General features: G+C 44.9%; 1 protein-coding gene across 1 annotated transcript in view; it reads right to left on the reverse strand.

Annotated features, from left to right (window-relative positions):
- Positions 1 to 650: 650 nt before the first annotated feature.
- The window catches only part of rhpn2 (rhophilin, Rho GTPase binding protein 2), a gene marked incomplete at its 5' end in the record, with an annotated part of 47,326 nt that continues 23,670 nt past the window's right edge, over positions 651 to 24,306 (reverse strand). Inside the window, 12 exons of the mRNA XM_083652852.1 lie at positions 651 to 1,296; positions 1,842 to 1,997; positions 2,660 to 2,812; positions 8,458 to 8,534; positions 10,194 to 10,388; positions 10,647 to 10,766; positions 11,959 to 12,115; positions 15,241 to 15,428; positions 16,574 to 16,740; positions 18,288 to 18,412; positions 19,279 to 19,356; positions 21,400 to 21,478. Coding sequence (XP_083508978.1) covers positions 1,039 to 1,296; positions 1,842 to 1,997; positions 2,660 to 2,812; positions 8,458 to 8,534; positions 10,194 to 10,388; positions 10,647 to 10,766; positions 11,959 to 12,115; positions 15,241 to 15,428; positions 16,574 to 16,740; positions 18,288 to 18,412; positions 19,279 to 19,356; positions 21,400 to 21,478 — 1,753 coding nt within the window. The 3' untranslated portion in view covers positions 651 to 1,038. The remainder of the gene's footprint in view (positions 1,297 to 1,841; positions 1,998 to 2,659; positions 2,813 to 8,457; positions 8,535 to 10,193; positions 10,389 to 10,646; positions 10,767 to 11,958; positions 12,116 to 15,240; positions 15,429 to 16,573; positions 16,741 to 18,287; positions 18,413 to 19,278; positions 19,357 to 21,399; positions 21,479 to 24,306) is intronic.

Genomic DNA, 24,306 nt, shown 5'->3' on the forward strand with positions numbered 1-24,306 from the left:
AATACGATGCAGGTCCCTGATTGGCCTGGTTACATCTAATTGGTGGAATTGGTGAGCTGGAAATCCAGACTGATCTGTGGAGCCAAACAGGATGTAAACCACAAGAGAACTGAACTCTCGGCTCTGTCTGTACAAACCTTTTGTTCTTAAATACATTTTCCCTTTCATAGCCAAGACACTACACAACTTTTTTAGGGCCCTTCAAATGTACACTTCTACACATCCTAATTTACAAATATGACTGAGATGTAAAAAAGAAAAATGTTTGTTTACATTTGAAGGGCCATAAAAAATTGCATAGTATACCTTTAATAAGATGATGGTTTAACTCAGGAGTTTGAGCTCTGTGTCCGTACAGACTGGAATGATAACTGCTATGCTTTTCCCCCACTGTACGCTTACTGCCGAGGTACAGGAGAACTTCCCATTAAGTTCAGGGACTGAACTGTGCTGGTGAGGCCAGGTTGCTGGCAGGGCTTGTCATCAGTATATTGGCTAAATAGATCACTGCTCATTATAGGCATATGAAGGGATTTCATCCGCCATTATTTTCTGTAGACATTTTGTAAAATGTTTACAAACATAGTTTTACTTGGTTGAACCAAGCGATTCAGCTGTATTTAGAATCACCATGGAACATTTCACACGGACCAAAACTTTAAAAAGTCAATTATCCACTTTTTTTTTTTTTATGTTTTTGTCAGAGTGAAATGTTATATAGTCTCTCCTGATTCAGTCGTAGCTGAATCGCTTAGTTTGACCATCTAAAACTATTGTTATAAGCATTTTACAAAATGTTTATGCAAAATAAAATGACGGATGAGGTCTCTTGGTTCGTATGACTAAACCGGAAGAGGGCGTGACTTTGGCTCTCTATTCCAGTGGACAACCAAAGGAAAACAAAGGCCTGTAGCTAACTCAGTAGCTAACCCAGTAGCTAACTCAGTAGCTAACCCAGTAGCTAACTCAGTAGCCTTCTCAGTATCCAACTCAGTAGCTAATCCATTAGCTAACTCAGTAGCTAACTCAGCAGCTAACTCAGTAGAGGCCACTGTCGTTGTTGTAGGAGCTGTTGGTGGGGAAGGTGGGGCAGGGCCTGTAGCTGGAGTGCTCTGCGGTGGGCAGGCTGAGTGTGCTGGAGCTCTTGAGCCGGTTCTTCAGGCCCCAGCTGAGGAACGAGGACTTCTTGGCCACCTTGCGGGACTTGTTGGGGTTCTGCTCGTCGTGGTCGAAGGCCAGGCAGATCATGGAGTAGGTCTTGGGCAGGTTCCCACAGAACGTAGCGCTCTTAGCAGGCTGGGCGGAGGAGAGAGGAGAAAGTTGACATTTTGTGTTGAAGAGGCGGAGGTTAGGGCTGTGCGGTTAATCGAATTTTAATCTCAATTACAATTTTGGCTTCCCACAGTTATGAAAAGTAGATAATTTAAGATTCAAGATTCACTTTAATAGCCACAGTAATTTGATTAGAAACAAGAAATGTAACTTAGTGCAAGAACGCAGCGCAGCATTCACATCAATAGCAGAAGATGGTGTAAAACAGAAAATCTCAAATTGTGACATATAATGGGGGGGGGGGGGGAGCTCAGGGGGCATCAGTCTAATCTTATGCCATTATGACTGGTGGCAGTGTGTGGTACTCCACGTCTTGTCGGAGTCTATCTGAATGTAGCCTAAGCATGTTTTTGGTGCACTGGGAGTGAACATAAGATATTTCATATGTTTCTGAGTGATTAATCATCTAATTGTTGCAGCTCTAACGTGATGCAAAAAACAATTTGTCACCATGTGTCAATCAGAGAAAGCAGACGGAGGAAGGGGTCATGAAGGGGTCATGGCTTTACCATGGGGGGGTTGCTGTCCATCATGCTGACCACCTGGATGTTAAGCCCCGCCTCTTCCATGTCTGTCAGCAGTGACATCACCTCGCTCACGCCACGCCATTTCACGTCCGTGTCGCCCACGGCAACGATGTAGTCGCCCTCTTTCAGCCCGTCGGCCTGAAGGAGGAAGAGGAGGGGTTACTGAGGAGCAGTGTTGGGTAAGTTACTGAAAATTAGTAACTACTTAAATTACTAGTCTCAAAAAGTAATTTAATTACTTAAAAATTAGTGCATAATAAAAGTAATCAGTTACTAGTGAAAGTGCAACTCTTGCATTACTTTTAAAAGTGCTTCGATTCTCTTAATGGACATTATTTTAGTGTTGCTGTGGCAGTGTGGGACAAAAAATACTCCTATCATCTACTGTGTCCTACCATTGTACCTGCATTGGATACTTGAACATTTACTTATTGGGGAGGCTTATAGCCTACTCAAGATCATTAGCCTCTAGGGTTTATATCTTACTCAAGGTCATTGTCCTCTGGGGCTTATAGCCTCAAAACAAGCTGGGCTAGTTCTGTCTGATAACTTGCCTTATCAAAACAAGCTCGACTAGTTCTGTCTGATAATGTGTTCCATTTTAGCCAGACGTCTCTCAACACAACTCACAGGAATCAGTCAATTCGACTGGGACTTGTGAAAGGAACAGAGACTGATGACTGACAAGGATCTTGTAGTCTGTACGTGCCATTAGGCATACGAACCAAGGGCTTTCATACGTCATTATTTTTTTCATAGACATTTCGTAGAATAGACTTTGGTATGAGGGGCTCACTCACGGCGGCCTGGCAGTGGGGGTCCATGGAAACCACCTGCACCGGGGGCTCCCCTCTCAGGGTGAAGCCCAGGTCTCGGGCTTGGTGGCCCGGGTGGAGCCGGATGGTCCGCGGCGCCGTCCACCGCTGCTTGGCTGAGAAGACTGACAGAGGACCCTGCATGGACACAGGGTGGGACACAGGGGTTAAGATGGCTGCCCGTATAGACGTTTTTCACGGAATTGTGTTTCCTGGGGAACAGTTTGAAACCTAGCTTATACTGTATCCTGTCAGCTATTGTATTAGCATCAGACTGCAACAGGAAGTAAGCTAGGGGCAATTTAGAATGTTTATGTTGTGAAGTTAAAAGCGTCTATTCTGGACTGTGCCAGATGCAGTGTTGTGCATGAACATGCTGAAAGATGCCATTCATTGAACCATTTTTCAAAACATTCCCCTCATAGGATCCCTTGGGACTTTTTGACATAACGGTACCTGGACCCTACAGGTCCTGTTTTAGGTTCAACCTGAGCACCTTCACGTCTGTCACACGTGCTCAGGTTGAACCTGCTCTCATCTGTGAAAAGCACAGGGCACCAGTGTCGGACCTGCCAATTCTGCTGTTCCATGTCAAATGCCAATCGAGCTCCACAGTGCTGAGCAGTGAACACAGGGCACACTACAGGACGTCGGGCCCTCAGGGCAGTGAGCACAGGGCACACTGCAGGACATCGGGCTCTCAGGGCAGTGAGCACAGGGCACACTACAGGACGTCGGGCTCTCAGGGCAGTGAGCACAGGGCACACTACAGGACATCGGGCTCTCAGGGCAGTGAGCACAGGGCACACTACAGGACATCGGGCTCTCAGGGCAGCGAGCACAGGGCACACTACAGGACGTCGGGCCCTCAGGGCAGCGAGCACAGGGCACACTACAGGACGTCGGGCCCTCAGGGCAGTGAGCACAGGGCACACTGCAGGACATCGGGCTCTCAGGGCAGTGAGCACAGGGCACACTACAGGACGTCTGGCCCTCAGGGCAGTGAGCACACAGGGCACACTACAGGACGTCGGGCCCTCAGGGCAGTGAGCACAGGGCACACTACAGGACGTCGGGCCCTCAGGGCAGTGAGCACAGGGCACACTACAGGACGTCGGGCCCTCAGGCAGTGAGCACAGGGCACACTACAGGATGTCAGGCCCTCAGGGCAGTGAGCACAGGGCACACTACAGGATGTCTGGCCCTCAGGGCAGTGAGCACAGGGCACACTACAGGACGTCGGGGCCTCAGGGCAGTGAGCACAGGGCACACTACAGGATGTCTGGCCCTCAGGGCAGTGAGCACAGGGCACACTACAGGATGTCTGGCCCTCAGGGCAGTGAGCACAGGGCACACTACAGGACGTCTGGCCCTCAGGGCAGTGAGCACAGGGCACACTACAGGATGTCTGGCCCTCAGGGCAGTGAGCACAGGGCACACTACAGGACGTCTGGCCCTCAGGGCAGTGAGCACAGGGCACACTACAGGATGTCTGGCCCTCAGGGCAGTGAGCACAGGGCACACTACAGGACGTCTGGCCCTCAGGGCAGTGAGCACAGGGCACACTACAGGATGTCGGGCCCTCAGGCCACCCTCATGCAGTCTGTTTCTGATTGTTTGGTCAGAGACATTCACACCAGTGGGCTGCTGGAGGTCATTTTGTAATGCTCTGGCAGTGCTCATCCTGTTCCTCCTTGCACAGAGGAGCAGATAGCGGTCCTGCTGATGGGTTAAGGACCTTCTACGGCCCTGTCCAGCTCTCCTAGAGTAACTGCCTGTCTCCTGGAATCTCCTCCATGCTCTTGAGACTGTGCTGGGAGACACGTGGACAAATGAGTTGTATATTTAGTAGAGAGGGAGTTCCACCGCGCTTCAGCTGGGTGGGCAGGTCTGGTGCATCACAGGGGCAGGACACAGGGCACAGGGGCAGGACACAGGGGCAGGACAGCAGCAATCAAAGAAGGAAGGCTTCACTGGAGCAGCTCCAATAGCTCAGTGCCTTTTTAATAAGTGCAGGGTACAACACTAACGTTTTCATATTACAACTTCATCAGACTCTGATGAAGATGTAATATGGAAACTGGCAAAAAAGAAAAAGAAAAAAAGAATATGCGAATACCAAATTTGGAAAGCGAATACCTACCCAATGAACCAATACCCCAAAATCCAGGTACAGCCCTAATTTTTACTGGACTAAAAAAGTATGGTTAAAAAGTATGGTATGAAAAGTAATGGAAGGCCAGTATGTGTGCGGTGTAGTGTAGTGTGCGTGCACGCACACACACACACACACACACCCACGCACACCCACCCACCCACACCCACACCCACCCACACCCACCCACACACACAGACGCACGCACGCACGTACACCCACCCACACCCACCCACCCACCCACACCCACCCACACCCACACCCACCCACACACCCACGCACACCCACACCCACCCACCGGCTGTTATCCAAAGCACCTTACAGAGCCATGAATACATACATTATTTAGTGCGAGTTGTCCCAGTGACACATGAGGAGTGAAGCAGCGCTGCTGTCGAGGCAAAACCTGCATCTTTAATAAGTCGGCTTTTCAGGAATGTAGAATAGCAGCCTTGTTGTTAGATCCACCACCATGTATTTGTAAACTGCTGCTGCTTCACAGGTTTAATGTATTGTTAATTTTGTCCACTATTTTTTAGTTTAGTCTTAGTCCCGTGTCAAATGTTCGTTTTTTATCATATTTAGTCAACCTCATCCTGTTTTTATTTAGTCACGTTACATAAATACATACTTCAGCATGCGCTGGGACGCGTCATCAGTGATGTTGACTGGGGTCGTGAGGTGTTTCGGGTCTGTTGAACATCATACACCCTCGCCCAGTAGACCCAGCCGAGGCCGATTAAGACCCCGACCCGCATCCCAGAAGCAGCCGCACACGGATCAGCCCTCCTACTCTGTCTGCAACGTTGCCCGCGGAAGGGTTGATCACGCCCAATCCGCTGCAATAGAGCCAGTGCTACATCGCAGCATTGCGAGACCCTTCGGTGCATGGAGGCTCTACGGCGCTGCGGGTTGTCTTCTGGCCGCTCTCCTCCTTCGTCTCACCAGGCCCTCCCGGGGCAAAGGCATCCAGAGGCAGAGAGGATGCCTCAAGGAGGCCTGTGCGCTGCACATCATTCGGCTGCGCCGAGCACCTCGCTCTAGCCTGAAGGACCCCAGGCCGCGCCGATATTTACACAGATTTTCGGGAGGCTAATCCGTAGCGTTTGTGGATTTCTCCCTCACGAGAGAGCCAGGCTGGGGTGCTAAACCCATCCCGTACCGGATGCCGTCTCTCCGACCGTCAACTGTCTCTCCAGCTTGTCACCAATCTATACCTGGTTCTTGTCACCTAGTCTATTCCTAAGTGTCACTGGTCAGGGAAGCCAGGACTCTATGTTACATAAATACATACTTCAGCATGCGCTGGGACGCGTCATCAGTGATGTTGACTGGGGTCGTGAGGTGTTTCGGGTCTGTTGAACATCATACACCCTCGCCCAGTAGACCCAGCCCAGGCCAAGTTTTACTCGACTAAAAGTCTGAGTATTTTAGTCTCATCTTACTCAAAGAAAACTGTTATTATGGAATGGTACGCGAAATACAGACACAGATTTAACAGTTTAACTCCTTCTTCTAACCTTTTACTAGTCTAGTTTGTATTTGTTGACGAAAATGTCAATAGATTTCCTCATAGTTTTTGTCACAACTTTGTTTTTATTTACTTAACATCTAGTTTTCATCAGTGAAAAAAGGTAGTTGACAAACATTTTTCATTGACGAAATGAACACTAGTAGTTCTACATAGAAAGGACCATGGGAACCGTGTTTTCACCCATGACAGCAGCGCTCACGTTAGCTGTGTTTTAGACTTTAGAGTACCGCAGGAATGAGTCCTAAGACCCGGATGTTAGGACTTCCTGGTTCCTTTGTCTCAAAGTCAATGGGATTTTTGTATGGGGATAAATGGATTTGTGTATTTTGGTTAAATGTCTGAAATAAGGTATGTGGGTGACAAAAGATTATGAAACTGAGACCTTTGTGTAAAGCAAGCATACATGTGATTTTTAAATCTCACAATTTTCAGAAAAGGCTTCAAAAATCATAAAAGTGGTCCTCAATTGTGAAGATGATCTTGCTGAACACAACGTTCACACTTTCATAAACTTTTGTTAACCACCGACCTTATTTCAGACATTTAACTCAAATCCCCATACAAAAATCCCATTGACTTTGAGACAAAGGAACCAGGAAGTGCAGGAATTCTGGGTTGGCCTTCAAAAAGACGTAATCCCTGTGGTACTCTATAGCAGTGTTCAAGTGTTTGGATTTCTGCGTGAATAATGTGCATGGAGTTCAAAGCAGGATCTGTCCATGGTTAGTGTTAGTTCTGCGTTTGTTGAGAGTCCAGGAGGCTTTTGGAAATGGTTGAGATGATCATGATGTTGGAGATGATCATGATGTATGGACTGTTGGTCCAAACAAAGCTTCCAGGAGACTCACTCTCGACTGGTTGTATTCAGGACTGACAACAAAAAGGCCCTCTGGGTGTTCAAATGTAGCATGCTTTCAAGCAACACGCCAACATTTGGGGAGATTCACCTATTTTGCTATATTCCCAATAGCAGTAGAAAGTTGCGTGTGACATGCTCCTCCTGCTAGTTAGCTTAGCACAAATGACTGGTAGTCTAAAAGAATGGGCTAGCCTACCCTTGTTAAGTCTTGTTAATCTCCACACTTCGTTTTAAAGCTGTTTTATATAGTGATGATTATTTCATAGCATGGTGAGCACACGAGTCATAGCATGGTGAGCACACGAGTCATAGCATGTACATAGGACAGTTTTGGTGCTGTTGGAATGTGTATTTGGTGACTTAACGGGGTTACGCTAGCCCGTTCCATAGACTACGTTCCATAGTCATTTGTGCTAAGCTAACTAGCAGGAGTGGTGCGTCGCAACTTTCTACTGCACGAACAGAGAAGTGAAGGACATCTATCTTCTCAGGTTACTATCGACAATATGGCAAATAGGCCAATCTCCCAAAATGCTGTGGTGTTCCTTTAAAAGAATAGTTGTGATTTTTTGATGTGTAGTTGTATGAGGTACTTGTTGTATGAAGTACTTGCACACAGTCAGGGGACTACATGCAGTAGAACGTAGCTGGTGCGGTCCCAGTTTAGAGAAATGGAGACCAGCTGCATCAGGCAAGTAGAGCTGTCTGCTGAGTGTGTAGTACACTGACCTCACCAGCAAAAACGTGAAAATAAAGAAAAAATATAAATAAATAAAATACTTCCATACTGCTCACCTGGCGTAATACAAGTCTCCACAAGCCCTGAGATGCCAAGTTGAGTGGAAAAGACATAATTTACACCCTGTTGTGAGCACCACTTCTTGGAGCCCCTGTGAAGATTTCAGCTAAATACAGGGTGTAAATGATATATGTTCAAGTCAACTTGGCATTTCAGGGCTTGTAGAGACTTGGATTATGCCAGTTGAGCAGTTTTCTTTTTCCGTTTTTGCTCGTGAGCCTGTTCACACTCAGCAGACAGCTCTACTTGCCTGACGCATCGCACCGGCTGCATACACTTGACTGTCGGCAAGTACCTCATACAACCCCGCATCAAAAAAATCACAACTATCCCTTTAAAATAGCAAAACACAAATCCAGAGGCGTGTGGTGTCTGTCCTGAAGAAAGCCACAGTGTGTGAAGGTGTGTGAGTGGAAGAGGTTAGTAGCCCACATACCAGCCTGTGGAAAAAGTCGTGGACTTTCACCTTCGTTGACGAGGCGACTTCCAGCTCTGCCTTGTGCTCCGTTTTAGCTGTGGAGAGAAAAGAAGCAAGAAGCCCCAACAGGCCATTGTGTTTACAGTGATTTTACAACAGCTAACAGGTGTTTATGGCACACCACGTTGCGGCGCCTTAAGCCCCAAACGCACTGTCAGACGCTCACGTTTTGAAGTCCAGCCATTGTTTTAAACAGCTGAAGAGGCACCAAGAGCGCTCCGACGTGCGTCAAACTGCCTTGACGCGTGCACTCCCAACCGGTTTCCATTTTGGAGCGTCAAATGAGGTTCCAGCAGTGACCAAAGCGCTCTGAGCTCCACCCCCCTCCCTCTCTGCCTACTTTCATCCCCGTCTGTCTCGCTATGCTCCTCAAACACGTCACCTCCTCATCTCACGGCAGTTTAAATACAGCAAGCATGTAAATACACTACACTATAGCAAGCATGTCAATACACTACACTATAGCATGTAAATACACTACACTATAACATGTAAATACACTACACCAGTGGTTCCCAACCTTTTTACACCAAGTACCACCTGAGAAAGTAGTTGGCTCTCCAAGTACCACCATATGACCGACGTTAAAATACAGTCTATTCAGCTATGCACAGTTCACGCAGGAGGCAAATTTATTCCAACCTGCAGCCTATGTGTGCAACCTGCAGCAGCTGCACTTGTGCTGGGTTGACTGCTGTCTTCACCTCCTTGTGCTTCATCGTTGCTGCTCTCCTCTACTACAGCTCTTTTACGATCTTTTACGGTTTTGATCCACTTTAGCATCCCTCCTCGTCTTTGTTCACCACTTGTGTAACCATGCGGGGCGGGCAGGTAATTGTGCATGCGCAACAGGTATAGTGTCCGTCAGAAACAAATATTTGTTTCTAAATCTCAAGGCAACAAAATAAACCTCAATTTCAATGATCACAAGTTTATTTTCATTCGTAGTATTATTTTGATAGATAAACATGTTTTACAATTGATTTTAAAGTTGGGTTTATTTCATAATTTAAACATTGGGATTCCAGGGATCAAGTACCACCAGCAGGGGGGGGGGGGGGGGGGGGCGCAAGTACCACCTACCTTGAGAAACACTGCCAATAATATTAATAATTATTATTATTATTTCACTTTCACATGTTTGAAAACTACTACTAATGACCACCATGGATTTTGCACAAAAACTAAAAAGCCTTCCAAGTACCACCAGCAGGGGGCGCAAGTAGGTTGGGAACCACTGCACTACACTATAGCATGTAAATACACTACACTATAGCAAGCATGTAAATACACGACACTATAGCAAGACTACAAAGTGAGAATACTGTTCTAAATACGCATGACTCGCCCGCCCTGCAGCTCGGCCGCTGTGCGGGCTCACTTGCTCTTATGACATCACTGATGATGTCAACAAACTGATGTCACAACTTTGCATCACTGATGACATCACAATTGCTCTTATGACATCGCTGATGATGTCACAATGCCTTTGACATCATCAGTGATGTCACAATGTACAATTGCTCAAGTGACAATAGATACTGAAAAACACAATTATTTCCAAAACATTTGGAAAAGCCCATAAATCATAGAAAACCTGTTGGAAAGTGTTATATTAAGGTAAACAAAGTTGTATATTGGGTCTTTAAGTATCTAAGGGACTTTCAGCTCTCAGCAGCTGCGTCTCCACTCACAGATGATGTCAGGAGCATCCATGTAGTCGGTGAACTCGTCCTCCTGGTCGTTGTGGGTGAACTTGTTGAGCGAGCGCTGCAGGCTGGCCTGGAGGATGTCCTGCAGTATCTCCAGCTTCCTGAGGTGGCGACACAGACCGTAGATTCTCAGGGCCTCCTCGTGGCCCAGGACGGCCCGGCGGAGGTGAGCTTTGCCTGGGGAGGAGAGAGGAGAGGAGGGGGAGGAGAGGCCTTCAAATCTAGTTTGCTGCTGGATCATGAGGTGCTTTGGGACCAAACGGTTCTGTGGACTTCCTGAGAGGGACTGCCCAGTAGGGGGCTCCCCTACATGCATGTAGGTTGAAGCAGCCTGTTAGGTAGAAGCAGCATGTTAGGTTGAAGCAGCATGTCAGGCTGAAGCAGCAAGTTAGGTTGAAACAGCAAGTTAGGTTGAAACAGCATGTTGGGGCGTACCGATACGGCGGCGTTCCTCTCTCCTCTTTAGGATGTCCAGAGGAGAACGTCCCTCAGGAAGACGATCATACACCTGAGACAAGGTCTTCTCCTGCTGGTCCTCATCATCACTGGGACTCACTGGACAAACACAGGACAGGACAGGACAGGGGGAAACAAACACCTATTACTTTAGAATTGTCAAAGATATTCAAAATGTGTTTAAAAAAGACTTACCGGAAGTTTTTATTACCGTTTTCAAATAGTCTGTTATGCTTGTGGAAAGATTATTTAAAGATGTATTATATCAATGTACATTTTCCATAAGCTTTTGAATTCATTCATTCTTTAATTTTGCTTTCAATTTCATCTCTCCCACATTCACCTTTTTGTTAGGCTACATGTTTTGCGAGGGGTGAGAAGCAGACATACAGTAAGTGACTTTTTGGCTGAAAATATGTTCTATAGCTCTTGGTGAGCTCTTTCTACTGCCCTCTGACCTCCTGCCTTCTAAAGCCCCCCTCCACGCTATTTTGTCAATCTTAAGATATTCCATGTGTTGCTGAGTCCTGCCCTGGTCCCATTTTGTGCTTAAAGTTAAAAAATAAATAAGATGTTGCTAAAAACAGGTGATGACGGCAGACAGACAATGGTCTGACATCTGATGTATGATAGACAGTAAATGCAGTATACCGTAAATAGCCTCTGGCGTTAGCTAGCTGTTAGCTATGATCGGTAGCTAAGTGGCCGCCAGGCTCAAAACGCCACTGAACGACTCCTCCAGTCTGCATGATGAAGTGTCATTGGTGGTGTATGAATGTACCTACTCATTGTAAAGCGCTCTGGATCAATGTCTATGGAAATAAAAGCATGGCGGATTAAATCCCTTGGTTTGTATGCCTGAACCGGAAGTGGGCATGACTTTGTCTCTCTATACAACACATTGTAAACACGACTGATTCCCAAAGCAGTGCATCAGCAAACAGCTTCAGACTAAATCAACAGCAGACCACTCAGTCACAGACACAGACACAGACACAGACACAGACACAGACCTTTCCCTAAGTTACTCAACTGTTCTCTCTCCCCCTCCCTACATCTCTCTCTCTCTCTGAGTGTCTCTTTGTGTTTGTTTGTGTGTGTTTGTATGTATGTATGTGTGTGTGTGTGTGTGTGTATGTGTGTGTGTGTGTGTGTGTGCGTTTGTGGTTATTTTAGTAAGCTATTTTGCTGTTTACCATTATGTCAACTGTCAACCTTTTATAATGTCTTCTTATAGAGGGATTTTATACTTTTAAAATGTGTGATAAATGTTCTAAGCTGTTTGTCTTACGCTGATGGTCGAGTAGCGCCGTGGCTACAAAGTAGTGAGCCAGAGAGCGGTAGTGGCTGGTCTTCAGCTGGGACATGTTGGACCAGAACAACGGCACGTTGTCTTTGATGGGTGTCTGGACCATGGACTGGTGCACGTGCTCATAGGTCTCCGACACCTGGCAGCAGAGACGGGAAAAGTACACACATTCTTTACTGAAGTAGAAGTACGGTTACCTGATGACCTGATGACCTGATGAAGACGCACTGACGTCGAAACGTTGTCTTCTTACTCTGCACCTTAAATAAAAGGCATTCTATGGCCCGAGTTGCTCCAGACTTCTTCCTTTTGTGATTTTGCGTCCCTCCTGTGATGCACCGGACCTGTCCTGCCCGTCTCTACAGCTGATTCTCTCTTTTAGAAGTACGGTTACTTGTGTAAAAAAGACTCGGCTAAAAGCAGAAGTACTGATTCAACTTGTTTTACTCAAGTAAAAGTTAAGAAAAAACAGTACAGGCTCTGGAATGTAATAAATCGCATACATCACGAAATGCGCCAACAGGTGAGCAGTCTACATCCATGTCTGTCCAGACTCATACAAGCACCAACACCTTGAACCTCAACACATCCGCCCAACCCCTCCCCCTACCCACCCCTCGAACCCTGAGTCTCTACTACGACGTTCCTATCCCTAGCTATGGCCGCTTTCCCCTAGCACCACCCCTCACCACAGTCCTTCCCACCACCCAGAGCCCCATATCCACTCTCTCTACCCACACCTCGAACCCTGACTTCTCTATGACCTTCCTATCCCTAGGTACGGCCCATTTTCTCTAGCCCCGCCCCTTACTGATCACGCCCCCTCTCACCACCCACATCCCCCCTAGATCAAACCCACCCATTGAATCCTGACTCTCGATGACCTTTGGATCCTTAGCTACAGCCCCACCCCCTTCTCTCGATGACCTTTGGATCCTTAGCTACAGCCCCACCCCCTTCTCTCGATGACCTTTGGATCCTTAGCTACAGCCCCACCCCCTTCCTTGACCCCCACACCCCCTCCCACACACACATACATACAGTAGACTGTATTTTAGGCTGCGTGTGCTGCTATCCGTTTCAGTCTGTTTTTGTAAAAGTGTGATAAACTTTAATGCCTACCCAGCCCAGTGTATCTCCCAGCGGCTCTGACTAGCCTGTTTTGAAAGTGTAAGGAGCACAAATAGATATTTGTGTTAAAATGTAGGGAGTCAAATTAAAAAGTTGTCAGAAAAATAAATACTCAGTAAAGTACAGATACCTGAAAATCCTACTTAAGTACCGTAACAGAGATGGGAAGTATCTGTACTTACTTACCTGGCAGGGAGGGAAGGCAGAGTCGAGTTACTGAGCACATTAAGAGACTTCCACACTCACTGACACAAGGAGGCAATGTGACTCTCAAGTGACATTCTGACTTTACAGACACACTTAGTGCCTTTCTAATGGGGCCATGCGGCCTGTTAGCACTTCAAAATAACCATCTTCAGTTAAAGGGAGAGTGCGAGGACATGGCTCATTCAAGTCAAGTATAACAACAAGCAGGACCTATTTCTGGTCGCTGAGCACGATGGTGCTGTTGGTTTTTGGATACGCCCCCCAGGAGGCCCAACCCTAACCCTAGCCCTAGCGTTCCGGAGATATCGCCATTCTGAATCCCCACTGTGAGCGAAAATTTACTAAGGTGTTTTCCTCACCAAACACATTCTACTAAGTGGTCCTTGGTCTGAAAAAGTTTGAGAAACACTGCCTTAAAGGAACGTGCCAACATTTTGGGAGATTTGCCTATTTGCCGTCTTCCCGATAGTAAGATAATGTTTACTGTCTGACTGTATAATGTTTACTGTCTGTATAATGTTTACTGTCTGTATAATGTTTACTGTCTGTATGTTTACTGTCTATATGTTTACTGTCTGTATGTTTACTGTCTGTATAATGTTTACTGTCTGTATAATGTTTACTGTCTGTATGTTTACTGTCTGTATGTTTACTGTCTGTATAATGTTTACTGTCTGTATAATGTTTACTGTCTGTATGTTTACTGTCTGTATGTTTACTGTCTGTATAATGTTTACTGTCTATATGTTTACTGTCTGTATAATGTTTACTGTCTGTATAATGTTTACTGTCTATATGTTTACTGTCTGTATAATGTTTACTGTCTGTATAATGTTTACTGTCTGTATGTTTACTGTCTGTATGTTTACTGTCTGTATAATGTTTACTGTCTGTATAATGTTTACTGTCTGTATGTTTACTGTCTGTATGTTTACTGTCTGTATAATGTTTACTGTCTGTATAATGTTTACTGTCTATATGTTTACTGTCTGTATAATGTTTACTGTCTGTATAATGTTTACTGTCTGTATGTTTACTGTCTGTATAATGTTTACTGTCTGTATAATGTTTACTGTCTGTATAATGTTTACTGTCTATATGTTTACTGTCTGTATAATGTTTACTGTCTGTATAATGTTTACTGTCTGTATAATGTTTACTGTCTGTATAATGTTTACTGTCTGTATAATGTTTACTGTCTATATGTTTACTGTCTGTATAATGTTTACTGTCTGTATAATGTTTACTGTCTGTATGTTTACTGTCTGTATAATGTTTACTGTCTGTATAATGTTTACTGTCTGTATGTTTACTGTCTGTATGTTTACTGTCTGTATAATGTTTACTGTCTGTATAATGTTTACTGTCTGTATGTTTACTGCCTGTATAATGTTTACTGTCTGTATGTTTACTGCCTGTATAATGTTTACTGCCTGTATAATGTTTACTGTCTGTATGTTTACTGCCTGTATAATGTTTACTGCCTGTATAATGTTTACTGTCTGTATAATGTTTACTGTCTGTATGTTTACTGTCTATATGTTTACTGTCTATATGTTTACTGTCTGTATAATTGGAGAAAAAATGTGTGCGGTGAGAAAGGTTAATGGCTAGCTAGTCGACAAACGTAGCAAGCCTTCAAGTCAGTCTTAGTCAGGTTTGCTAATGGAATAGCTAGACAAATATCCTTGATTCAACAAGTGGGCCTACCTTAACAGGAGTACGGAAGCTAGCTTTAACGTTATCAACTGTGTGTGTGTGTGTGTGTCTGTGTGTACCGTGGAGCCTCTTGGCTCATCTTGAGCAGACAGTAGAATGTGTTTTTGATGCCAGGCAGAGCCCTCTTCTTAAACAGACACTCTGTTTGTGTGTGCGCGTGTGTGTGTGTGTGTGTGTGTGTGTGTGTGTGTGTGTGTGTGTGTGTACCTTGGCAGCCTCTTGGCTCATCTTGAGTAGACAGGAGAAGGTGTTTTTGATGCCAGGCAGAGCGCTCTTCTCAAACAGACACTCTTGGCTCTGGGCGAGCATCATGTGGATCAGCATGCTGAGCATGGCTGGACTCATGTCGTAGCTCGGTGTGTGGGTGAAGGTCTCCTTCAGGTGGTTCAGGATACCTGGGGGTGTGGGGGGTGTGGTAGTAACGGAAATTAGGGGTGACTCCAAATAGTCGACGATTCGTTCAAAGGACCCCTATTCGACTGCCAATCTCACAGTCGATAAACCCCTCTGTAAAAACCTTCAGAATATACAGTGGAATCCGCTTATAGTGATCAACCGCTCAAGGCCACAACAGACTCGTCCGTCAGAGCCTCACCCCGCCCTCCCCGCATGCCGGCGGGTGGACGCCGTCATGCGGGGAGGGGGCGCCGTCGGCTGACGGGGGCTGCTCCAAAATGTAACTCAGCGGCGACGATATGTGCGTGACGTCAACTGCACGAGAGTTGTGATTGGCCGTTGCCTTGGGCCTGTAACAGAGATCTCCGAGGTAGTCAGCGGAGACCTGATGTGATTGAGTCCTCATCGTCCTCATCGTCCTCATCGTCGTAAAGTCGCCTTCGAAACATGACGTTAGATTATAACGAACTAGTTGTGTGGCTTAGCCTTCCCAAATGTTGAGGGTCGTTTTTTAGAATTTAATACATAGAATTGGGAACGTTACATTCAATTTCATTCAGACTGCCTGCACTCAATCGCCGCCATTTTCCCACGGAGCTTCCACAGGAGGAGGGAGGGTGGGAGGAGGGAGGGTGTAGTGACGTCCGAGCATGTAGGGCTCGCTGGCGCCGGCACACGGCGAGACGGCTCCAATTCGAGGCGGACGGACGAGTCTGTTGTGGCCTTTTTGTTGATCAAAAAGTTTGGACCGGAATCATTCCTATACATAAGCTGTTTAAATAATTCGCTTATAGTGATTAGAGATGCACCGATCAATCGGCACATGACCGGAAATGGCCAACCTGCGCCGGTCAGTCTACATATCTGATTCTGTGTGCCGGTTGGCTCCCCCCCTTTTTCACGTGACGTGCGCGCACCCCAAAGCACCGAGACAGGCAGCCACCACACACGCACGCACGCACGCACACACACACACACACACACACACACACACACACACACACACACACACACACACACACACACACACACACACACACACACACACACACACACACAAGCATGTCCTCCTCGGTGTGGACATTTTTCACGGTCAGTGAAGAAGACAAAGCTCACATATACAAGTCCCCATGTCTGTGCATACCTCCAGCTTTCTGGAAGCAGGAGATGGCTTCCTCCAGGCCGGTGATGGTCTGTCGGTCGCAGCGCGTCCCGATCTGCGTGTAGAGGGCGGCCATGTTGAACAGGATGCTAGCCTTCTCCAGAGACAGGTTCTGCTGACACACTGGCACTCCAGTGAACGAGTCGTACCTGAAGTCACATGAAGACAATTTTGTTTTTGCAATTATCTCATTATCTTGTCTTCTACACTTTTTGGTGAAATCTTGTTGGTGAGTATCTAGTAGGGGTGTCACGATACACTCAGTTCACGATACGATACGTATCACGATACTGGGTTCACGATAACGATACGATACGATACGATTTTAACAATATTTTTTTAAACTTGAATAATGACAATATATGACTGGAAAAGTAGTATTTTATTTGAAATGCACAAATACAAAACATGCTGTTGTGGGAAATTGTTATTACAATAACAACTAGAAAAAACATGAGATTGGAGATAAGGCTTATCTTGAAATAGAATGAGTTACACCGTCACTTAGATTTACTTTGAACTAAAAGGTTTCTCAGCAGTATAAATTCTCATTATGCATCTTCAGTTTTTCTTCAAACTCAAACAACAAGACTTTTCTTAATCTATTTTTTATGCATCTTCAGTTTTTCCTGTCAAGTAAACAGTTTTGCCAGAAACTCAATTGAATGGTTTCTCTCCTGTATAACTTCTCATGTGTCTCTTCAGAGACTTGTTCAACTGAACTACTTTCCACACATTGAACTTCAACAAACAAAGACGTTTCTTAGTCTATTTAAAAAAAAAAAATATCCGCGATATGAGATTTCATCTCAACGATACATATCGTGACGTTTTACTATCGCGAAATTTCGTGGGACGATATATTGTGACACCCCTAGTATCTAGGTTTGCGTTTTATGCACTTTTCTGTCCGTTACTTTGAAGTGTTTAGCTATAGACCATATTCACAGCGCGGCCATCTTGGAATGACGTCACCCGCTGGTTGGGAAGGCAACGAGACTCTCATCCACATCCTTGTCTGAACATGGATCAGTAAACCAAAAGTTTCAGTTCTGTCACACCAATTTCGTTTGATCACATCGATAAATGGGCAGATGAATGTGTACAGGATAAAAAAAAGGGCTACAGCAACTGGATCGAGTTTTATATCCACGATATTCAAGGATGCGCAGCCGATGGTCTAAATTGTAAACTGCAGTACACCCTCGCACCACTGAGTACCGAACCGATACATCTGGCGCTGTGGAGCAGTTGAGCCCGAGATGACAGCTGAAAGAAGGCTGTGTTTGAGCTTAAATTTAGGCACAGGCATGTGAATTAGGGCTCGGTATTGGAAACTACGCAATATTTGGGAATACCATGGCACCGAAATCTTGGATAACAATATTGTGTGGGAGGTGGGTACAGTTTTATTGTGATTGATAACGTGTATGTCGCGTGGAGTCCGCACCACTGTCATGCTAACCTAGCTAGCGTAGGTGCTAACACCAGCGTCAATGTTAGCGCTAACTAAAGTTGTCAGGTCACCTCCAACACAATATTGTTATCCAAGATTTGGGTGCCATGGTATTCCCATATTGCGTAGTTTCACATGTATTCACATGCCAGTGATATTTTGATTTATGACATTTTTATGACAGTGTTGGTCTGCTTGGAAATCTTGCTGCAATAAATTATTATTATTAGTGTGATGTACCAGGTGAAGAAGATGCCAGTCTGGTGTGTTGGTGAGAAGAAGCGGCTCTCCAGCAGAGGGAGATGGTTGAAGTATTTAGCCAGCAGCTCCATGCCGGCCTCACTGCGGCTGGGCGTCCGGCAGGCCTAGACATGAGACATGAGACATGAGACATGAGACATGAGACATGAGACATGAGAGGAAACGTGAATGAAGACACAAGCAGAAACCCAGGAACTCCACTTTGTACTGGGATGAAGGACTTCAAGGTCCTCTCTGTGAAAGAACACGTTATGACTCTTGGGAAAATTCAACTTGGCGAAGCTTTGTTGTCTTTATTCCTAAAAAGTTCACACTTTAGAGATTAAGCAGTCATAGGGACAACAACACTGTGTCAAATGGTATTATATCATATATCCAGGGTTGGAAAAGGTATCTTCTCTTAATTTGTTGAACTTTTACTTAAGTTGAGGTCAATTTAGTGGCATAAAGATCTACTTTAAGTAAAAGTAAAAAGTAGTTCACATAAAATGTCCTCAAGTAATAGTGACCAAGTTACTTTTCTTTTTTTACAAAAGGAAACACTGTTAGATGTGATTTCCCCCCCATGCAATTCTAAAAGAGGACAGTTCAAACTCAAATCTTTTAGCTGAGAAACAACAACAATAATAATAATAAAGCCAGTTCACTCTTCTGTCATACTTTATTTTATTTTTTATTTAACCTTTATTTAATACATACACTGTGAATGGCTACACATTTGGCCAATCTATGTCCAGTTTCTGATGGAATGCTTATGGAGATCTACAATCTTTGTACTCTGTGATAGATGTGATTTGAAATGTAGCAAAGTACAATATTTCAATCATAGCATACTTAAGTCAAATTACAGATTTGAATAAATACTCAAAAGGTACCTACAGAAAAGAAACTGCTCAATTACAGTAACAAGAGCAAATGTAATGAGTTACTTGTACTTCTACCCTTGTATATAATGATGATGGTACAGTACCTGTCGCAGGTCCATCAGATCTGCTATTTGATCATCAAAGCTGTTCCCATCCTCGCTGTAGTGCTCCAAGATGAAATCCTGTGAAAAGCCAACACATCACATCTCACTGAACACTACTCATCTACACATTAACACTATCATCACATCTTACTGAACACTACTCATCTACACATTAACACTACTATCATCACATCTCACTGAACACTACTCATCTACACATTAACACTATCATCACATCTCACTGAACACTACTCATCTACACATTAACACTACTAATCAACATAGCAATGTGAGGAATCAGCACAAAAAAGAGAGAAAACAAATAGAAGGGGAAAAATGGGGGGCGTCATTGGGAAAGTAAATTGTACATTTAAGCAATAAGCCCAAAGAGGTATTTAAGAGGTATTTAAGGCACGCCGCAAGAACAGCCCTTAGCTGTTGTAAAATCACTGTAAACCACCACTTCTTCTGAAATCATGTCTGTGGTCCAACTCTGCTCAATTAACAGCAGACACCAGCTGATCCAAAGTCATTCACCATCTTCACTATTCCAAGTCTAGGTTGTACAAGGTCTACCCCTCTGTCTCACCACTATGTGATAGGTGTCAGGTATTAGAGGGCACACTGTCCCATGCTTTTTGGTTTTGTCCTTCACTATCCAGATTCTGGGCCAAAATATTTGATTGGTACTCGAAGGCCTATAAAATAACCCTCCAGCCGGAGGAGGAACCCGCCATCTTCGGCTGCTTGGAATCCTCTCTGCTCCTCCCTACGGCTGTGCAGCAGTCTCTGATGCAGGGGACGACTGTCGCCAAGAGACTCATTCTGAGGGAGTGGAAGACCCCCTCCCCACCCTCGTTTCAGCTGTGGCTGACGGACATGGTCTCGGTTATACGTATTGAGAGACTCCGGTTCTTGAGGACCAATTCGCTTAGGAAATTCTCAATTATCTGGGACCCGTTTCTGGCCTACTTGGCTCAGTGAGGCTGGCATGGAGCTGCTGGCTAAATACTTCAACCATCTCCCTCTGCTGGAGAGCCGCTTCTTCTCACCAACACACCAGACTGGCATCTTCTTCACCTGGTACATCACACTAATATAATAGAATCCCAATATATCACCGATGTGGCATGTCAAAGTATGTTTACATTCAGAATAGTGCTCCACATGTGGCATGTCAAAGTATGTTTACATTCAGAATAGTGCTCCACATGTGGCATGTCAAAGTATGTTTACATTCAGAATAGTGCTCCACGTTGAATTCACTCATTCAGAATTACGTCAATCCGCTCATAGTGTTTAGACGCAAAACGTGATTGACGGTGTCATCATCTCATCTCGTGTGTTTGTCAGAGAGAGTCTGATGCTGGCATGCATGCACTAGTCACTATGCACTAGTCACTATGCACTAGTCACTATGCACTAGTCACTATGCACTAGTCACTATGCACTAGTCACTATGCACTAGTCACTATGCACTAGTCACTATGCACTAGTCCTTATGCACTAGTCACTATGCACTAGTCACTCTGCACTAGTCCCTATGCACTAGTCCCTATGCACTAGTCCCTATGCACTAGTCACTATGCACTAGTCACTATGCACTAGTCACTATGCACTAGTCACTATGCACTAGTCCCTATGCACTAGTCACTATGCACTAGTCCCTATGCACTAGTCACTATGCACTAGTCACTATGCACTAGTCACTAGTGCATAGTGACTAGTGCCACTGTACTGATGACTGCACTCATGGCAAACGAGGAAGTAACTTCAGTTACCCTTAGTTAGTTTGGTTAATCTTTGTTAGCGCTGGGTGTGTGGATGGATTTACTTCGAAAATGACCGTTTCCAGTAACTTTGGATTATTATTTAATCGCATGGTGAGTACACGATCCACAACATGTACATGTGAGTGTTTCTGGTGCTGTTGGAATGTGTCTTTTGGGCGACTGAACGGGAGTAGGCAAAAGTACCATAGAGCCATTGTAGCGCAAAGCTAAGTAGCAGCGAGGGCTGTACCTGATCTGTATCTGATCTGATCTGATCTGTACCGCTCTTTGTAGGGAACGCAAATGTTGGCATGTTGTCATAATGAAGCTGTGATCAGCTCTACTGTACCTTGAATGCAACAGAGAAGTCCACATCTTTGGTCTCCTTCAGACCCAGAGGAATGAGGGGGATGTTTGCTGTCTCCTCCCTGGACACAAATCACACAGAAACACAGATATCAGAGTGAGTCACAGCTAACATAGAAACACAGATATCAGAGTGAGTCACAGCTAATATAGAAACACAGATAGAGTGAGTCACAGCTAACATAGAAACACAGATATCAGGTGAGTCACAGCTAACATAGAAACACAGATATCAGAGTGAGTCACAGCTAACATAGAAACACAGATAGAGTGAGTCACAGCTAACATAGAAACACAGATATCAGGTGAGTCACAGCTAACATAGAAACACAGATATCAGAGTGAGTCACAGCTAACATAGAAACACAGATAGAGTGAGTCACAGCTAACATAGAAACACAGATATCAGGTGAGTCACAGCTAACATAGAAACACAGATATCAGAGTGAGTCACAGCTAACATAGAAACACATCAGAGTGAGTCACAGCTAACATAGAAACACAGATAGAGTGAGTCACAGCTAACATAGAAACACAGATATCAGAGTGAGTCACAGCTAACATAGAAACACAGATATCAGAGTGAGTCACAGCTAACATAGAAACACAGATATCAGAGTGAGTCACAGCTAACATAGAAACACAGATATCAGGTGAGTCACAGCTAACATAGAAACACAGATATCAGAGTGAGTCACAGCTAACATAGAAACACAGATAGCAGGTGAGTCACAGCTAACATAGAAACACAGATATCAGAGTGAGTCACAGCTAACATAGAAACACAGATATCAGAGTGAGTCACAGCTAACAGAAACAGATAGTGAGTCACAGCTAACTAACAGAAACATGTTAATTTGTAATCTTATAAAGACTCTGTAGACTGTCTGTTCTCGGGAACTAGTGCAATTCTATAATTTTTACTACACTATTAATGGACTTGTTTATTATTTTTATTGTCACTTTCTACCCGATTCAATTATTTTTAAATATTTCTCTCTATGACTCCCTGTTTTTATGTTTTGTTTTTTTTAAATATCTCCTTTTAAGGTAACCATGGTATTTTAATCCTCTGTAGGTAGACTATCTAATATAATAATGTTACAGACTCTGTAGGTAGACTATCTAATATAATAATGTTACAGACTCTGTAGGTAGACTATCTAATATAATAATGTTACAGACTCTGTAGGTAGACTATCTAATATAATAATGTTACAGACTCTGTAGGTAGACTATCTAATATAATAATGTTACAGACTCTGCAGACTCTCTGTAGGCGGACTATCTAAATAAAGTCTTACCGTCATTTTTCACAGCAGCCATTTTGTATCTCAAAGGCAGGGTAAACACAGGTGTGTTTACCCTGCCTTTTAGGTGCAAAAAGTCTGCTGTGAAAAAGGCCCATTGCATTGTGTGTCTGTCACAGAGTGCGAGTTACTGTGTCTACTTTCAGCTTTCTGCCATATCTGATGCATCCACACGTGACTGAGGGTACACATGCCTCTCCATTACACACACACACACACACACACACACACACACGTGCCCATACACACACACACACACACACGTGCCCGTGCACACACACACACACACGTGCCCACACACACACACACACACACGTGCGCGCACACACACACACACACACCTGATGGAGACAGCCTAAGAAGCCGTGTGTGTGGGATGTTTATCTTGGTTTACATGGAAATTAAGACGATGGCTTCCTCGTTGCACCAAAGGAAACTAAAGAAGGATAAGACATGACTCACGTCACGTCAGAGCATTGGAATTTTGCATTGGATTGAATCCAAGGTGAAGCAAGGCAGATATGATGGTTTATAGCTGGACTTACCGTGCCCGCCCCATTCACTTCAACACAACTGCCCCATTCACTTCAACACAACTGCCCCATTCACTTCAACACAACTGCCCCATTCACTTCAACACAACTGCCCCATTCACTTCAACACAACTGCCCCATTCACTTCCATTCACTCTAACACAACTGCCCCATTCACTTCAACACAACTGCCCCATTCACTTCAACACAACTGCCCCATTCACTTCAACACAACTGCCCCATTCACTTCAACACAACTGCCCCATTCACTTCCATTCACTCTAACACAACTGCCCCATTCACTTCAACACAACTGCCCCATTCACTTCCATTCACTTCAACACAACTGCCCCATTCACTTCAACACAACTGCCCCATTCACTTCAACACAACTGCCCCATTCACTTCAACACAACTGCCCCATTCACTTCAACACAACTGCCCCATTCACTTCAACACAACTGCCCCATTCACTTCAACACAACTGCCCCATTCACTTCCATTCACTTCAACACAACTGCCCCATTCACTTCAACACAACTGGCCCCATTCACTTCAACACAACTGCCCCATTCACTTCAACACAACTGCCCCATTCACTTCAACACAACTGCCCCATTCACTTCAACACAACTGCCCCATTCACTTCAACACAACTGCCCCATTCACTTCAACACAACTGCCCCATTCACTTCCATTCACTTCAACACAACTGCCCCATTCACTTCAACACAACTGGCCCCATTCACTTCAACACAACTGCCCCATTCACTTCAACACAACTGCCCCATTCACTTCAACACAACTGCCCCATTCACTTCAACACAACTGCCCCATTCACTTCAACACAGCTGCCCCATTCACTTCAACACAACTGCCCCATTCACTTCAACACAACTGCCCCATTCACTTCAACACAACTGCCCCATTCACTTCAACACAACTGCCCCATTCACTTCCATTCACTTCAACACAACTGCCCCATTCACTTCAACACAACTGGCCCCATTCACTTCAACACAACTGCCCCATTCACTTCAACACAAC

Source organism: Poromitra crassiceps (assembly GCF_964638095.1).
Source record: "Poromitra crassiceps genome assembly, chromosome: 16".
Classification (NCBI taxonomy): domain Eukaryota; kingdom Metazoa; phylum Chordata; class Actinopteri; order Beryciformes; family Melamphaidae; genus Poromitra; species Poromitra crassiceps.